Source organism: Rosa chinensis, chromosome 2 (genome assembly GCF_002994745.2).
Source record: "Rosa chinensis cultivar Old Blush chromosome 2, RchiOBHm-V2, whole genome shotgun sequence".
Lineage (NCBI taxonomy): Eukaryota > Viridiplantae > Streptophyta > Magnoliopsida > Rosales > Rosaceae > Rosa > Rosa chinensis.
In genome coordinates, this window is record NC_037089.1 from 21,400,580 (window position 1) to 21,418,555 (window position 17,976).

At 37.4% G+C, this 17,976-nt stretch overlaps 1 protein-coding gene and 1 long non-coding RNA gene across 2 annotated transcripts; one reads left to right on the plus strand and one right to left on the minus strand.

The window, feature by feature from the left end:
• The first annotated feature begins 2,642 nt into the window (after positions 1 to 2,642).
• On the plus strand, positions 2,643 to 11,302 carry LOC112188562 (nodulation receptor kinase). The gene is made up of 15 exons (XM_024327703.2): positions 2,643 to 3,069; positions 3,401 to 3,926; positions 6,100 to 6,575; positions 6,696 to 6,846; positions 7,090 to 7,188; positions 7,281 to 7,349; positions 8,074 to 8,145; positions 8,236 to 8,307; positions 8,406 to 8,587; positions 8,803 to 9,029; positions 9,318 to 9,444; positions 9,549 to 9,617; positions 9,961 to 10,150; positions 10,441 to 10,573; positions 10,783 to 11,302. The coding sequence occupies exons 1-15, from the start codon at positions 2,976 to 2,978 to the stop codon at positions 11,110 to 11,112; spliced, it is 2,817 nt and encodes a 938-aa protein (XP_024183471.1). The 5' UTR covers positions 2,643 to 2,975; the 3' UTR covers positions 11,113 to 11,302.
• An 853-nt stretch (positions 11,303 to 12,155) lies between these two features.
• On the minus strand, positions 12,156 to 13,606 carry LOC121051868. Its single transcript, XR_005807278.1, has 2 exons — positions 13,311 to 13,606; positions 12,156 to 13,204 (listed from the first exon to the last, which is right to left on the minus strand). It is a non-coding gene; the product is annotated as an uncharacterized LOC121051868 (long non-coding RNA).
• Between the last annotated feature and the right edge of the window lie 4,370 nt (positions 13,607 to 17,976).

The following is a 17,976-nucleotide window of genomic DNA, read 5'->3' on the forward strand; positions in this document are numbered from 1 at the left end:
CTCCCCACTAGACTGTGCAGTGAACAACCTCAAATTAAGATTGTGTTGAGTCCAGCCCAGAACTGTCTCGCCAAAGGACTCAACCCCGAATCCAGCCTAAGGCAGAGAGAGGAGGGATTGTGTAGTGTGCATTATTAATTTGGTGGAAGACCACCAAAGTAATTAGTATTATTCACTTGCATCCTACCAAAAATTACACCTACAATAATTTGGTTGGTTGTCACCGAATTATCTCCATGATGGAGGTGGTTGACGTCATCAGAGAAGGTTGGTGGTGAAAAGAAAGGTAATTAAGGATTAAAAAGGGAGAACAAAATGGTGGAGGAATTTTTTTTATTTTATAATAGATAATTTCATTATTTATCCATGATCAAAATGTACGGACATAAAGTTTGCAAGCACAAAATAACCTACCTCTCGATCTGCTCCGAGAATACAGGGAAGAAATTTATTTTGGAAACCACAAAGAAGAGGGTGCTGCCTGTCCGGCGGCGCGCCCGCGTCGACTGTGGGTTCAGGCCTCTTCGACGAGTGGCGGGTGTTGCCAGACGGGATTGTGGGGCCTCGGGGCTCCGTTTCTGTCTTCTGCTTAGCCCTTCCGGCTCATGTACAACTTTTCTTTCCTCTCGGGCGGCGGCGCAGGTGTGTAGGATGGGTGGTTGGCAATCAAAGCAGGCTTGGAGAAGGTGGTCAGAGGCCAGATCGTGGCGGCGGTATACCATGGATTGTATGGTGCTAGCTATTTCTCTGAGATGGGTCGATTGGTGGAGAGTGCAAGGGTGGTGTCGGATTTTCGCGCTGCCAGACGAAGCCAGGCGGCAAGGCAAGGCGAGTTTATTGGGTCTCGGTGTGGACTCGTCAGGATCTGGATTTATGTCTAGATCCGATCGACAACAGCTGTGGTCGGTGTGGTTTGCTTTGTGGATTGAAATATTCCGGCATTGTGAGTTCGATGGGACAGTTCTATGGTGGTGGTTTGCCGGCGAGCCATCTGAGGAGAAGGAAGACGTTTGGTGGGGTAGCTTTATGTTTTTGGTTAGAGTAATTTTTTTGGTTAGGGTTTTGATTAGGGTATTGGTTAGGTCTTTCTGGTTTTTAGCATGTCCCTACTCTTTTGAGCTAGGGTTGGGTCAAATTGAGGTGCCATGGATTTGGTGTTTTTCTTGGGGACGAATTGGTTTATTGTCAGTTTTAACTTATGGTCAATGTGCTGACGAACGATCCTTGCACGTGGTCTGGCTGTTTTGGGACACGGTGTGGAAGAGGGCGTTGGTTGTTTTAGCGGTTGTCTATGAGGTGGTATCAATATTCTCGTGATTCTCGGTAGCCCGGGACGTTGGGCGGTATAGGTGGTTAGGGGTTGGGCCCTTTCGGCTCATGGATGTCATTTTTTGTGACGGACCCATAACTAGTTTAGGTTCTAGGGAGGAGAGTGGGGAATTCTTGTCCATCACCGATCGTTCCCATGTTATGTAATTTTGGTTTATTTTAATAAAGATTTCTTATTCTAAAAAAAAAAAAAAGGTACGTACATAAGATGCTATCTTATACCAAAATCAAATGACACAAGCCGCCAAGCAAAAGACAGGTAACATTCACTGTTAACAAATGCGCTTAATTATTGAGCCTAAAAACAAGATAACAAATCCTTGCTACCTAAAACAGTAGAAATTCTTTTTATTGAATCTCTTGTAAACCCATCATCAGCAGTTCCATATATATATATATATATATATATATATATATATATATATATATATATATATATATATAGATCCTATCCAGAGCGAGGTTAGGGTTTAGGGTCACTTTTAGGTCACATATCCACATCTCAACCGTTCAGTTTTTAGGTACTAATGTATAGATCACCTCTGCAAAATTTCAACGAAATTGATGGTCTTTAAGGTTTCTAACTCGCTTAAACCAATGGATGAACTGAATCTGTCCAACCTGAACCGTACTAGCTTTAAGGCAGTTATCAATGCCTTAACGACCATCAATTTGGCTGAAATTTTGTAGAGATGATCTATACATTAGTACCTAGAAACTGAACGGTTGAGATGTGGATATGCGACCGAAAAGTGACCCTAAACTCTAACCTCGCTCTGAAATTTCAAAGTGATGCCTCGCTCTGGATAGGATCTGTATATATATATATATATATATATATATATATATATATATATTTTTTTTTTAGAAAACAGCAGTTCCATATATGTGCTACTAGGAAACACAATTAGTTATGAATATAACTCTCGTGCTAAGCAGCTAAGGTTAAAACCTTGGGTATTTTACTGGCAAAATTAAATTGAAAAGAAACCTTTTAACATTCAGATTCTTCTTGGTGTTGACGTGACAGGTGACATTATATAAAAGATTTAGCATTAATATTAAATGCAAATGCTTAATGTAGTCCATAGTTTAAGCTCGAGGAGCCAACTAATTTCTGCGAAAACTTGTGATGTTGCGTCCATGGTAACAGACAAGGAGAGAGACGAAGGGTTGCTTTGCCTCTCTAATTTTAAAAAACCATTTTAGTTAATTGTATACTAATTATTAAAACCTCATCCACCACTCTAACAAAAAACTATAATTTGTTAAAAAATAGTTGTGATTAACTCTGTATTATTATTCTAATTCATCTTCTTCCTTGTTCTATCGTCTGGCACTGTTTCTCCACGTTTAGAAGTCAAACCATATTCTCAGATCTCTTCTCTCTCCTATTCTGAAAAACCCTTTTGATACCCTTTTGTCTCTGCAGCTCTCGGATCATATTCCATTGAAAACAAAGCTAGAGAATTTCTTTGTTACATACTTTAGGTGTTGGTAGTGATCAAGGTCTTTTTTTGAACTGTTACATCGAAGCCGGTGTTTAAGATTTTGGTCAAGTTGGTGGAATTGCAAAACGAGATATGTTGGATTATTGATTATGAGCTTGATAATCAAATGGGGCGACTTTGGATTGTGATAAAAGGATGATGAAGCAATTAAACATTTGGGTTTTAAGACTGACAGAGTTCTTCATACTTTGCCTCTTCATTTTTAATCCATTGACTTCTGCAGATGAAGGTAAGTTTGTGAGCAAAATTTAGTATCATGAAGAAAGAAATTCTTAAGGGTTTTCAAATTTTGTATATAATTTTAGATCAGTAGAAACATATTGGTTGAACAAATTGGGGCTAGAACCCAATTATTCATGATCTGACAGATCCGTATATTATGTATTGGACATCACCTAAGCATTATGCAAGACATGCATGACTCTATTTTCATCTTTCTGTTCAGATCTCGAAATTTGGTTAGAAATTTGATTTTTCTAACATGGTGTATGTTCTTGTTAACCATGATCGTTTTAACAATAAGATCTAATTTGATTTTTTGCTAATATTGAACAATGCAGGCAGTAATTCAAGCAGCTTTGTGAGTATTGCATGCTGCTCAGAATCTAATTTTACAGATATAAGAAACATAAGTTGGGTAACAGACTTTAATGAGTTTCGTAATAGGCCAAGTTGTGAGGACAGAAAGCCAATTGCGATTGATTATCTTAACAATAAAACAAGGGTGTTTCACGTTGGTCCAAATCAGAAAAGATGTTATACCTTACCGTCAAAAAAGGGTGAAGACTATCTAATAAGGGGTATTTTCGGAGGCATCTGGGGAGTGAAATTTACAGTTGCCGTTGGTGTGACCACAATCGGAGTAGTAGATACATCCGATGATATAGCGGTTGAGGGAGTCTTTAGAGCTACCAAGGACTATACACACTTTTGCTTGGTAAGTGACGAAGGAGCACTTTATATTTCAGAGATTCAGTTGAGGCCTCTGTGGAACTTGGGTTACTATCTAGAGGACTTCTCTTCAAGTGTTCTGGAACTGCTTAAAAGGACTAGTTTTGATGATATAAGAGCAGCAAAGTTCATCAGGTATGTTTTCTCTATCTGATTTCTTTAGGTTTAATTAGAAAGAACTAAATATAGAAACTTAAGAGACTTGGATGGATTGTAGCTTAAGTAATCACTAAAAATGATCTTCTACAGTCTGGGTGAACCCTCATTCTGTAGTCTTGCTCTCTTTTCTATACTGGTGGCACGTGATCACGTGGCAATGCATCTGGGAATGATGAGTAACGAAACAGAAAGAACAATGGCATATGCATATAAAATTATGACACATTAAACTGGATCTGTTTGTTCTCTGTAGTTTTGTTAATGTAGGGGGTACATAATGGATCCTATAACAAACATTCTTCTAACAAAATCTAAATGTTTCATATCCATTTCCCCCACTTAAACAGATTGCAGGACCATGTGATACAAATGACAACAATATTTGTGTACTAGTCATACAATGTCAATATGATAAACAAGATCACATGCTAGATTTAGGGGGGTGTATTGTATTTGGATTTGTGTAGACTTTTTTTAAATGACAGACTTTTTGAAAAGTCCACAGACTCTTTAAAAAGTTGATAGACTGTTATGGATTTCTTAAAACCATTGATTTTAGCAACAAACTTTTATTGATTCATGAAAATCTATATACTTTATTATGAATGACTTCTACAGATTTCCTAGGATGTACAAAATATAAAAAAACAAAAAAACAAAAACAAAAACAAAAAAAAATAAAACAAATGCAACACAAACACTAAACAAAATAATAACTTGTTGTCTCTTCAATGCTCCAGTATCTTCTAATAGATATTGACTCAAATAAATGATTGTTAGCCTGTCTAATGAGTTTGTTCTCATTCCTAATCTCCCAACAACATAAATATACAATATAGATCACTTGATGTTTATGGTTAATTATTCTCATCAATTTTGTTTTCGCCGATTAACATATATTCTAGCAATATTGGTCAATGTCTTGATCTATAATCAATCAATTGAAATTCAATTGTTCAACCTTTTTTTGAACCATAATATAAATTCAAATTAATGAGAATAATTAATTAATAAAATAACATTTAGTATAGTTCAAGGTCTTAGGGTTAGACCACAATATTTGAGTTTTAGGGTTTCATAAATCATTTTTATTGCTATTAGGATTCGAAGTATCACAATTAAAAAAAAAAAAAAAATCACATTCAACAACTACAATGAACATGTTGGGTATCAAAAAAGGTTGACATTATAAAAGATTAGAGAAAAGACAAAAAATTAAGAAAGAGAGATGATGAAGAACAAACTTCTTCGTGCGTACAAAGAAGAACTTTGATAGACCTTTTTTTTTAAGAGGAAACTTTGATAGACTTTTTGAAATCTTTGGTATGGAGGCTGGAAAATTATTGGAGTTTGGTATGTATAGTTAACACTACAAAGTCCATGATTATCCATGATTTTCTAATTCCATAAGTATGAATGATATTTTGAATACCTCTGTACTTTTATTCATTTTTAAAAGTCCTAATTGAATACCCTTAGATTTTGGTGGAATTCATGAAGTCTTTAAAAATCCTAATTGAATACCTCAAGACTTTCATGGACTGTTAAAAGTCTATATTGAATACACCCGGACTTTTAAATTCCATAGATTTCTTTAAAAATTCCACTAATTCCATATACAATACACCCCCCTAGCTACTCTTAAAAATTAGTCATACAAAAAATTACCTACTAAAAGAAGCGTAAGAAGTACGCATATAATAATGAGTTTGGTTAGAGTACCTTCTTTTAGTAGGTAATATTTCGTATGACTAATTTTTCAAAGTAGCTAAATCTATCATGTGAACATGTTCATCATATTGACATCGTATGATAAACATGTTCCAAAAACACATTGATGATTTTTATAAATTAGTCATACCTACTAAAATTAGTCATACGAAAAATTATCTATAAAAAATTACATACTTAAAAAAACATTACATTACGGTCAAAACAAACTCACATTTCTTTCATATTTTACACAAAATCTAAATATTTATGACCAAAGAGTAGGAAGTAGACCAATCCTAATTCAAAAGTGCTTATCAAAGAAAAGCTGTTGCTTGGAACCCAAGGGCCCAATACAGATCGGGTCGGGGTCTGTACCCATTTAGACCCCAATGCTGGCAAGGAATAAACTGCTTGCTAATTAATCTCATTATTTCAGGTACGAAGCTGACCCGAGTGACAGAATCTGGTTAACAAACTCAACTGTCGACCTGGGAACCTTCCACATAACAGAAGAACCCAATGTCAACTTTCTGGGCGTCACAGATGCTCGAGTACCCATTCAAGTGCTCCAAACAGCTCTAGCTTCTTCAGACCGCTTGGTCATTCTTCACGATGGCCTGTCCTCAACAAACAATCACTACCTTTTGTTCCTGTACTTCTATGAAGTCAATCACACTGTTCAAGCTGGGAAGAGGGTTTTTGATGTTTACTTGAACAGTGAGCTGAGACGGCAAGGATTTGATGTTATGGGTAATGGGTCAAATTACAGGGAGCTTGCTTTGAATGTGACAGCAAATGGGTATCTGAATCTGACTCTGGTTAAGGCGTTTGAGTCTGAAAATGGACCCATTTGCAATGCCTATGAGATTTTGCAGGTGCACCAGTTGGTTCAGGAGACTAACACAGATGACGGTGAGTTTGGTTTTGACTGCAATGGAGTGTTTTCAAGTGGGTTTTTGCAGTATTTTAGTGGGTCTTTGATTGTTTCTTGAACTGGTGTAACATTTTGTTTCACTTATGGCACATTTATAGTGGAAGTGATTTTGGAGGCGAGGAGTGAGTTGCTGGAGAATAATCAGATGAATGAAGTTTGGGAAGGGTGGACTGCAGACCCATGTCTTCCTGTTCCCTGGAATGGTATAGGTTGTGAAACTGTTAATGGTGTCACTGTCATTACCAAACTGTAAGTTTTTTTTGTTTCCCTTTCTTTTCAAATTTCTGTGTATTAAAGGTGAGGATATGGCTTTTGTATTGAATTGTGCAGTTTCAGTGTTGTGTGATGATTTGGGTTGCAAAGTTTACACCTTTATTGGTTGCATTCATTAAAAGTCGATACCTTATTGGATATTGATAGTCTTTCATATATAAACTTGGTTTCTTGTGTGTATTTCCCATGTTTAGCTTAATTCATTATTGTCAATTTCAGGGATCTTTCTTCTGGTATTCAGAGAGGGTCTGATGAAGAACGCAAACTTCTAGGACCATTTCCTAAAAGCATCACAAAGCTGACTCACCTAAAATTCCTGTATGTTTAAAGCACTTATTGTTGGGTAGTTAATGTTGCACTTTCCCTTATAAATGCTCGGTTCATTACTGTTTTTTGCTTTTGATTTGTAGGAACCTCAGCAACAATGGGTTTACTGGCCAAATTCCAGAATTTCTTGAACGTTCCATGTTGATTTCAGTGTAAATATCTCTTTAGACTCAAGTTTGGAATAATGGCATTTGCAGTTGGTGGATTTGTATGTTTTCAACTACACATCTGACTTATACATTGTAAAAGTTCTCTAGCATCTAGTTGCATGAGCCAATGACATTATGCTTTTTAAACTGCTTAATCCCTCCATCCACCATTAGCTTTAGGCGAGGGAAGTGTCTTTGTCTTACATCCTGTGGAGGGCATATAACTAGGAAGATATACCCCTCATTATCTGTTGATAGTGAATATTTATCTTATTACTGCAGAATACTGCCTGGTACCATTTGGTCTAGTGGCATAAGTCTCCCCTTTGTAAGTGGGAGGTCGTGAGTTCGACTCACAAAAGACTAGTTGTTGATGTGATCAACCAAAAAAAAAAAAAAAACTTATTACTTATCCAATATTCATACTTATATGAAAACACACCATATCTATCTACTAGAATGCCATGTAAGTTGAATTGTCAGGATGCTGTGTTTGTTTTTTTGTTTTTCATAGCAGAATTACTGTATTTAGATGATTGCTCGTCTATATAATTCAACAAAACAGAGATGTAAACTTAGTGGCTTATTGTTTTCTTCTTTAAGCTTGACACGTTTTCTCTACTTCTCTTCAAAAATAAGATTCAGGGCAGTCAGGTAATACTGTTGTTTGTTGGACTCTTTTGCATGTTTTGTTTTCTTATTGAGTGATTTTCCATCATATCATCAGGGATCTGAGCCATAATAATCTTTCGGGGCCACTTCCAAATTCTCTTGCCTCACAACCAAATTTGGAAACACTGTAAGCTCTAATAGTATATGGGTTTGACAAATACTATGTGAATTCCATTGTATGCTGTTATAGATTCACTGTCATTTGCTTTCTCTGCAGAAATTTTGGCTGCAATCCTCAGCTTACCAAAGTTAGTCCATCAACCTTCAATGGCTTAAAATTTACAACAGAGTATGTGTCTATTTGTATCTGCATTGAAACAAACTGTGTAAATTGAAGAATAACTAAAGGTATCCAGAAAATCTGAAATTACTTTGTCTATCCTGCAGCCATGGAAATTGTGGTGTGACTGGTGTCCAAAAATTCTCGAAACGAGGAATCATCATTGGTGCTGCTGCTGCATCTGGATCTTTACTAGTAACAGCTGTAGCCGGGATTTTTTTTTTCATGTGGAGACAAAAGTTTATGCCTCGAGGAAAATTTGATAAGAACCCGTATCCCATGGCAAAGAGTTAGTGCACTAATCACTTTATTACTCTTGTTATTCCGACTTACATATTCTGAGATTCTAGGAATAAATTTCATTTCGGGTTTTTGACTTAATAAACACACCCATTCCAAATGACTTATACAGTTGTAGTTAACTTAGTATATAAATTATAAAGTCAATAAGACATTGTATTTTAAGATATGCAGACTCTGAACAAAGTTATCCTGAAATTGCAGATTTAATTTTCTCATTACCTAGCATGGATGATCTGATGATGAAATCAATAGCAATAGAGACATTTACTCTTGAGTACCTAGAGGCTGTCACCCAAAGTTACAAAACGCTGATAGGTGAAGGAGGTTTTGGGTCTGTTTACAGTGGCACTCTAACTGATGGTCAGGAAGTGGCAGTGAAGGTTCGATCAGCAACATCAACCCAAGGGACTCGGGAGTTTGATAATGAGGTGGGATATTTAATTATTTTTTAGCACTCCTGATTATAGTATTTCATACTCTTGTATAGCACTTATACAGTTCCATCCAATTTGTGGTGGTAATACTCTAGTGGCTCATTACTCAAGTACTCATGTTTATGAAAGTCATTACTTTATAAAGTCCCATCTCTAACTATGTCTACTTGTTCACAGATCAAGAAATGACTATAACGTATTAATCTCTCCATTCTATTTAATGCCATAGTCATATATAATGATATTAGTTCACAATGCCTGACAATTGTATGTCATTTACAGCTAAATCTTCTGTCAACTATTCGGCATGAGAACCTTGTGCCTCTTCTTGGTTATTGTAATGAAAAGGACCAAGAAATTCTTGTTTATCCATTTATGTCCAATGGCTCTCTGCAAGATCGCCTATATGGTACTGCTCATGTCAATGATATTTTGCTCATGCTTGTTAAAACTAATTGTTTACTGAAAATCACTTCTTTTTTTAATACAAAACTGAAAACCATATATTAACAGGGGAAGCAGCAAAAAGGAAAATTCTGGACTGGCCAACAAGACTATCAATTGCCCTTGGTGCTGCTCGAGGTAATGATATGAGAATTCAATTTAATTATTGTATTCGACCTTCTTGTTTCCTTAAATCTTCAAATGTGACTAGTGATGATGAATACATAGAACTTCCATATGATTGAAGGAAATTGCGAATCCTATTAAAGAAAATAGAAAGGCAACATCGAAATCTGAAGGACCTTGGTTCCTTGTTTTGAAATTCCACCTATATTGGTATTTAAATATTTAAGGCATACCAGCTTTAGAATATTTCTGATGTGAAAATTCCATTTACTTCTTGTTTTTCTGATTCCTCCATTTCTTTTGTATAAACATTTAGAATATCAGAATGCCTGAAGTTATGCGTTCACTGTTGTAGGTTTGACACATCTGCACAATTTTGCTGGGCGTTGCATTATACACAGGGATGTGAAATCAAGTAATATACTTCTGGATCAAAGCATGTGTGCCAAGGTGGCAGACTTTGGTTTTTCAAAATATGCTCCTCAAGAAGGTGACAGTGGTGCTTCTCTGGAAGTTAGAGGGACAGCTGGATACCTGGATCCAGAGTAAGATTGGTTCTCTAGCCTAAGTTTGATCTCCATGTTTCTTATTTTAACTTACAATTATAAATGGGATAGAGATGTTGGACTACAAGTACACTGATATAGTGATATCAGTCATATGAAGTATTTGCGATTTAGATTATTAGAGTTGATTGCTAGGTTATTTGAAAGTAATTGACATATTTTATCATTTTGGTAGCCTGAAGAAATAGACGGTTACTATAATATGGTTTCTAACTTTGGCATATACATTTGAGAATAACCTAATTTTTATATTTTTATGTATTGTTCAGGTACTACACAACCCATCATTTATCAGCAAAAAGTGATGTGTTTAGCTTTGGCGTGGTTCTACTTGAAATTGTTACTGGTCGGGAACCTCTGAACATACACAGGCCACGTCCCGAGTGGAGCTTAGTCGAATGGGTATGTTTTACTGTGTTTCATGACTCCAATATGTTGATGCATATAGTTTCTGAGTTGGACGTTTTATGTAAAGACCAACGACCTTCTGCATCAAGTAACATTGACAAACTGCTGGAAGAAACTTCACCAATGGAGATTCAAATGTCATTTTGAAAAAGCGTAATAGTCCATAAAGTACTAATTAACAAAAATACATTTTCTGCATGCAGGCGAAACCCTATATAAGAGAGTCAAAGATTGATGAAATTGTGGATCCAAACATAAAAGGAGCATACCATGCAGAAGCTATGTGGAGGGTGGTGGAGGTAGCATTGTCATGTATTGAGCCCTTCTCTGCTTACCGACCAGGCATGGCTGACATTGTTCGCGAGCTAGAGGATTCTCTGATAATAGAGAACAATGCATCAGAATACATGAGATCCATAGAAAGTACTGGATCTAATCGCTTTTCCATAATCATGGACAGAAGGATACCGCCACCTACTCCTTCGGAACCCTCAACTATTTTGACACAAATGGCCCCTCCAGAGCCAAGATAGTGAATGGTTTTATGAGTTTTTCATCAAATTGTGAATGATTATTTTAGTTGCATTGCATAAGTGATGGAAGAGAAAATGAGGATAACTTTACAAAGCTCTTTTTGAAATTATGCACCTTGTGTAATATATTTTTTCCTAATCTTCCTTTAAACTTTATGAATTTACTTAACGTTGTCATACTTCTCATGAACCTTTTGCATTGTTTGCCTGTTCTGAATAAACTGATAAAACAGCCTACCAAAATCAGTGTGGTTGACAATTTGAAAATTATCCTATAGATTAGAAATTGGTTGACCATTTGTTATTATGATTATGTTTAAGGGTTTGATATAAACATTTTTGGCATTATGGTTAAATGAGTGAATGGTCGAACCCAATGCAATACTTTTGATTTGCATTACCCAAAATGATATCACCAACTAGCTTAAAATGTGCTCATTTTGTATTTAGATTCAAACATTAGGCATCACCCAGTGGTGTGATGAGAAAGGCAACTAGAATTTGAAGCTAGTTGGTGACATCATTTTGCAGTAAAATATAAGAGCTCCGGACCATCCTTGGCATTCACTATTTATTTGCAGGAAAACATACTCAGTGTTATGGTCTTACGTATTCTTCAGTGTTCAATCTTCATTTTAATGGGATCGACATAGAAATTGTCATCAAGTTCGATGTCTAGCTCTTCTTTCATTTTCCCCTCTCATTCTTAATTAGGCTCGACACAGAAACTGTGATTTAGGTGGACTTGGTATTCCTCTGATATAGTAGTCTTCTCCTTCTCGTGCTTTATTTGCTCTCTTTGTACCTTCCTTAATTTCGCATTACTTTCTCATGTCCTTATCCCTTGTCCACATAGAGTTGGTCTTCCCTATTTTTCCTTTGGACTTTCAATTTGGGATCAAGAATTTCCAATCAGATTAGCTTAACAAATGGTTGTTTTGATTGAGATATCAGTAAATTGGTTATATCAGATACTCGGATAGAAGGTAAGGCTCAAGATAAGGAGCCTCATCTTGCGATGAAATGCATTGTTAATTGCAATGTAACAAAGAATCCTCTGGACAATGATTATATGAGCATTTATAACAACGATTATCTGTGTAGGTGCAGCTAGAAAACAATAAAGATGCACGCAAATTGCAACATTATATAGAAAGGGAATCGATCGAATCCCATGGAAGTTACACTGATAAGCTCTGGGGGAGTGAACCACTGATCATGACCAAAGAAAAGAAGTGTTAAAAGGGAGAGTCACTGGGACAGCCGCTGATATCATCAGCCATAGGAAGCCTGTTTCTTAGTGCATGCCTGTGGTTGCGAACTAGTCCCCTGCTGCCTCCTCCTTGTGTAGTTGTTGTAGTTGATCCTCCTCCTCCCCTTAGATCTGGACATTTCACCTTGATGAATTGAGGAAGACAGAGTTCTTCCCTTCTTCCCTTGGCCAAGAAACTATCCCGCCTATAATTTTCAGCAGAAATCCATTCCCATTCTTCCTCATCCTTTTGATTTGGGGTAGACCATTCTTCGGCATCTTTACCAAAACACTTGCAACATATTATATTGTTCCGAGAACAGAAATCCCTATTTCCAGCTTCCTTTTTGTCTTCTTCTTCAGTTTTTTTCCAACTCTTCTAGTAGTTGGGATACAATACAAAGCTGGGAACTGAACTGTAGTTTCGTAAAGCTATCTTTAAACCTTCGGACTCTAAAATCCTCTTCACTCTCATAAGGCAGTTTCTGAATTACATCACATCCGAATTTTTCAAGGACAAGTGCAACTTGATCTTCAGCATCATCGGAGCACTGAGTTCTGATACAAAAAGTTGACAAACCTAAGAAAAATTCAGCATAGCGGGACTGATCATCGCCAGAAAGTTCCCAAAGTCGACTGAAACCTTCCCAATGCCAAGGAAATGTAGCTAGCAGCTCTGTAAATGTTCCGAGTCTTATGAAGGCCTCACTCTCATCAGGTAGTCTATCGACAGCGGAATCTCCGATGTCTACTTGGCAGTAGTTCACATCATCAAACATATTATTGATAAGCCGTTGCTGATCTGTGGAGCAGAGCTGCCAGAACCACAATATCAACTCTCTGCGGAAGAACTTTCCTGTAAGTTTTTAGAAGAAAACAACTCTGCAAAAGTATGGAAGTTTACCATATAGCTCTGTAAAGTTTCTAGTTCCGAAATCTTTCTCACCTGCCTCTGCAGGTGTTTTGATAACAATACCTTGAAGTTCATTCATAGACATCATTTCTTCAATCATCAGTTGTTTATCACGGATGAATAGTTGACTGAACCCATAAGTTGAAAGACGTGAGAGTATTTGAGCATGTTCAACGGTACCGGCTGAATCTGGCACCGTGTGCCATGGAGGATCCGGAATCGGAGACGATGAATTTTTGGCGTGCAACATTACAGATGAACTAGTGCAAGTCTTCTGACATAATACGCATCAACAATAACAGAGCCAGGTTGTTATATATGTGCAATTAAAAATTGGGTTAACTACAAAGCACTACCAGATAACAAGTTTTTTGACAACAAAGTCCACAACCTTTTCCCTTATACAATTAAGGACACACACTATTCTCCTTTTACCTTTTTTTGTTCTTTACACAGTATCAGCTTATATTTTACTTTTCCAGACTAAACACAGTATCAGCCTAAGGACTAGCCTTCAACATGCCACAACTTCACCTAACGACTTCCTGTCTAAGCGGCTACTACTAGGGCGGAATCACTGCTGCCTTAGTATGATAAGGGTCAGTCTTTATAGCAAAACAGAAAGACTGCTACTGCTTACTAACTGCTACTGTTACCAAAACATAAATGCAAAAACAGCAAAATATTTTTGTGACAGGGTACTGGGCACAAACTGAATTTATTTATTTAAACATAAATACAGATACAGAACCCAGAGCCTCACTCTTGGGCAAACAGCTAGAAGCTGTTTAGCTACTCATAACTGATTTACAAATACTTACTTGCAATAAGAAGCACATTGTATCCACAGACTGACTGCTACTGCTTCTTTTAGAAGTTCTTAGATCTAGAACTGATATATCTATGAACTGATATGGAAGTTTTCGAATATTAGACTGATGTCTCCCACTTCCAATGCCTTCTAAGAGAAGCTAAAGCTCCTTATATAGGGAGCGGAACTCAAATTACAATTCAAAACAACAAAATGTACAGAACGACTCCGTGATTTCCTGCTTTCCTTAGTGCTCCTGCTGGTGGAGGTCGGCCGGGGAAAAAGCAGATTCCTTTAGGTGAAATGTTTTTCACCTGCTTTTTGAAAAGCAAAAGTCACTTTTGGGAAAAGTCCAAATGAACTTTTAGTGTTTTTCTACACCTGCTGCTTCACATGTTCTCGTCGGTTTCTGAATTGTGACCAAGGACAAACGAGTCGTTATCTGCCTGGGCCATCCTTGCTGTTGTTGCATTGTCTTCGACATCTGTATCAACATACATCTTATAGTGGTTGTCAGTTTCAAGCTTTTCCACCCATCGTAAGCATGCCAGTGTCGAATCTATCTCCTTTCTGGTAAGAGATAGGAATAAGTCACTGCTGACTACGTCAGGATGATCGTAAGCAGTGATGATAATTTTCTCTCCTGCTGCCAGGAAGGTATTGTAGGTATCCTCAGAGATGATCTTTTTGATATATTCTAGAGTCATGGCCTTCATCCACGAGATGCTTGAGTTTGGTTGGCCATTGTACCCTACATAGGCTGGTTGAAGATATTTCCTTTGAATAATTCTTACATAATGATAAGGAGGAATATATTCAACTTCACCGTTTGCCTTCTGGATCCATTCTGGAGGAGTGGATCTGAACTTCAGTCGAAGCATACAGTCATTTTTTCTTACATTTTTGACTGTATTGACAATGATAGGCGGCAAACCTTTTAGATCATCATTTGTTTTAGTCCACAGATTATGGACAAAACCATTTTCAACAAGCCAGAGCTTGTGTTCTTGAGGATGTTCACTCTGAATATTAACCAGGTATCTTCCAATATAAGGACCTGAAACAATAAAGAGAGTTGGAGGAACTAGGTCTTCTGGATTATGTCTTCCTATCAGGCTATGGAATTCATGCCAGTCTGATTCATTAAGTGCCATGACAGGAACTCTAGCACTTTCTGGACTTTCAAGGAAGAGAATTTTTTCTTTTCTTACAGCACTCTGCTGTATATGACTTTCTTCAAATTGTGGTCTGGCATTCTCATATAGTTCTTCAGCTAGTGCGAAGAGTGCCGGGAACATTAGACCACTGCTTCTTTCTTGAAAGGCAAATAAGAGATTATCCAGGATTGCCTTCTGGTGATAAGCTAGTCTCCTGCCAGTTCTGAACACAGGAGTGTCAAAAGTTCTTAATTCATAATTGAAAACATTTATGACTCCAGTTGGAGTTGGTCTGCTTTTTGGCAAAGCAGCAGCCGTCAACGGTCTTGATGAGCCTTTACCGTCTGCCGTTTGAGACGGGCTAGCCAATCCTTTACCCTAGGATTGATCAGTTGAGGCTAGTCCTTTAGGACTTAGCAGAAACCTTTTAAGAACCTTTTCTTTGGTTTCCATAGGATCTTCTTGAGGCTCATGTTCTTTCCCAGTTCTTCTGCTTCTGGGATTACGACCTTCGTCGTCTTCTCTTTGGCTGAACATTGCCATTTCCCTGGTCAATGCGTCTGGAAGATGATTTTTGTTTCCTGCAATTAATTCAACATTATAATCATATTGGTTAAGAAACAATTGCCAGTTGGCTAATCTTCCTCTATCAGCAGCTTTGTCAAGTTTAAAATTTTTAAAATTCTTTACTCTAGCACAATCGGTGCGGACAGTAAAGGGTTTTCCAAGAAAAGCTAGAGAATTTAAAATCGTTTTCTTAACAGCCAAAATTTCTTTTTCCCCTGTGGGATAATTCAGTTCTGCAGGGCTGAACTTGCCACTACAAAATTTACAGATCTTTTCAATGTTAGTTCCAGGCGTCTTCGCCAGAACCACATCGGACCAATAATTATCGCTCGCATCTGTCTGGAGGATAATTTCATCATTCTCTTCTGGTTGTTGAAGAGGAGGGAGGTTTTTGCAGAGATTTTTTATCTGCTTTACGATTTTTTCATCATCTTCTGTGAAGTTCCATTTTCTTTTGGAACTTGTCTTAGGAGATAACATCGCTGTTAACCCCGAGATTTTAGGGATGAAATCTCTCCCATAGTTTATGACACCAAGGAATCTCTCTAGACTCTTAGCATCAGGAATTCTATCTGGGAACTTCCAGATCTTCTCAAGGATATGAGGTTGGAGTTTTATGACCCCATTCTTGATGTTTATTCCTAGGAAATCAACTTCATCGAGGATAAAGAAGATTTTCTTTTCTCCTAGGATAATTCCATGCTGAACTATCAGCTTTACTACCTCATGGAGGTGTTTCATATGTTCTTCTCTGTTTTTGGAGAACACCAGGATGTCATCTATGTAGACGACACAGAACTCCGCCACATGCTTGAAGATGTTGTCCATCTTTCTTTGGAAGATTGAGGGAGCTTGCTTTAGACCAAAAGGCATTACCAGCCACTCGTAATGACCTTGTGGTGTTCCAAATGCAGTGAGAGGAATACTCTCAGGATGCATCTTGACCTGCCAGAAACCCGACTTTGCATTGAATTTCGAAAAGACTTTAGCTCCTCTGAGCTGGTTGATCAGTACTCTTACTTGAGCAATTTGATAGCCGTCTTTGACAGTCTTCTTATTGACATCTCTGTAGTCAATAACCATTCTAGCTTTTCCTCGTAGGTTTTCTGCATGATTTCTTACGTAGAATGCTGGAGCATGATGAGGGCTAGTGGAAGGTTGAATTAATCTCTTCTTCAGGAGATCTTCAATATCACTTCGGAATTCTTTCTGATCTTCCTCTTTGTACTGAGGAATGGCTTTGACATGACAGATGGCATTCATGTCATGCAATCTCAATTCACAGACCACTGGGTCTTTTTCCCAAAACTTCTGAGGATTTGTATCCACATTTTGCTCTAGTATTTTCTTGATTTTTTCAAGAGTGGGAATTTGCTGAGACTCAAGCTTGTTCTGAAAGTGCTTGAGGTTATGCTCATGGAGGAAACTAGCTTCTTCATCTTCACTAGTTTCTTCTTCTTCTTCTTCTTCAGAAGATTCTTCAACAAGTAATTCTTCTTGTTGCTTGATTTGGAGTATGGGTTCGAATTTTGGTTCTTCTTCTTCTTCTTCTTCAGAAGATTCTTCAACAAGTAATTCTTCTTGTTGCTTGATTTGGAGTATGGGTTCGAATTTTGGTTTGTAGGGGGTAAGATCACCACTATTCTGTTGCGATCTCTGAGACTGAGTAGTAAAACCAGGGCCTACCACAGTTTTGGCTTGTGTGAGGCGGTCTGCCCAGAACACCCGTTCCCCTTTTCTGAAGCCTATTGCTTCTTCATCTTGAATGAATCTTTGTTGGAGAATAAAATCATTTCCCAACAAGAAATCAGATCCTTGGCCTTCAGATTGCCAAACATTCTGGATGATAAATGTTCCTCCACCAATGGTGATTTGAACATTTTTTGCTACTTTTTTCATGGTGAGATGGCTCCCATCAAACGTAACACCAGTAGCAGATTTTTTTCTTATCTTCCTTCCAGAGTTCATCCGGAATTGCAAATCTCTTTGCAACTGTAAAACCTGATCCATTATCTACAAAGGCATGTAGATGATATTTTCTGTAATCAGGGAATTTGAGTCCAATCTCTATGTAGTTGCTGTATCTACTTGTAGAGACGACTTTCGATTGATGAAGCTCATTTTCCTGAGCTTGTTCCTTTGGAATGAATGGTTTACATTCTTC

Excerpts from the sequence above, each read along its gene's own strand:
- LOC112188562 (XM_024327703.2), top strand. The coding sequence starts at position 2,976 with ATGATGAAGCAATTAAACATTTGGGTTTTAAGACTGACAGAGTTCTTC. Across the intron at positions 9,445-9,548 it reads TCTGCAAGATCGCCTATATG|GGGAAGCAGCAAAAAGGAAA; the intron begins GTACTGCTCATG and ends ATATATTAACAG. Across the intron at positions 9,618-9,960 it reads TGCCCTTGGTGCTGCTCGAG|GTTTGACACATCTGCACAAT; the intron begins GTAATGATATGA and ends TCACTGTTGTAG.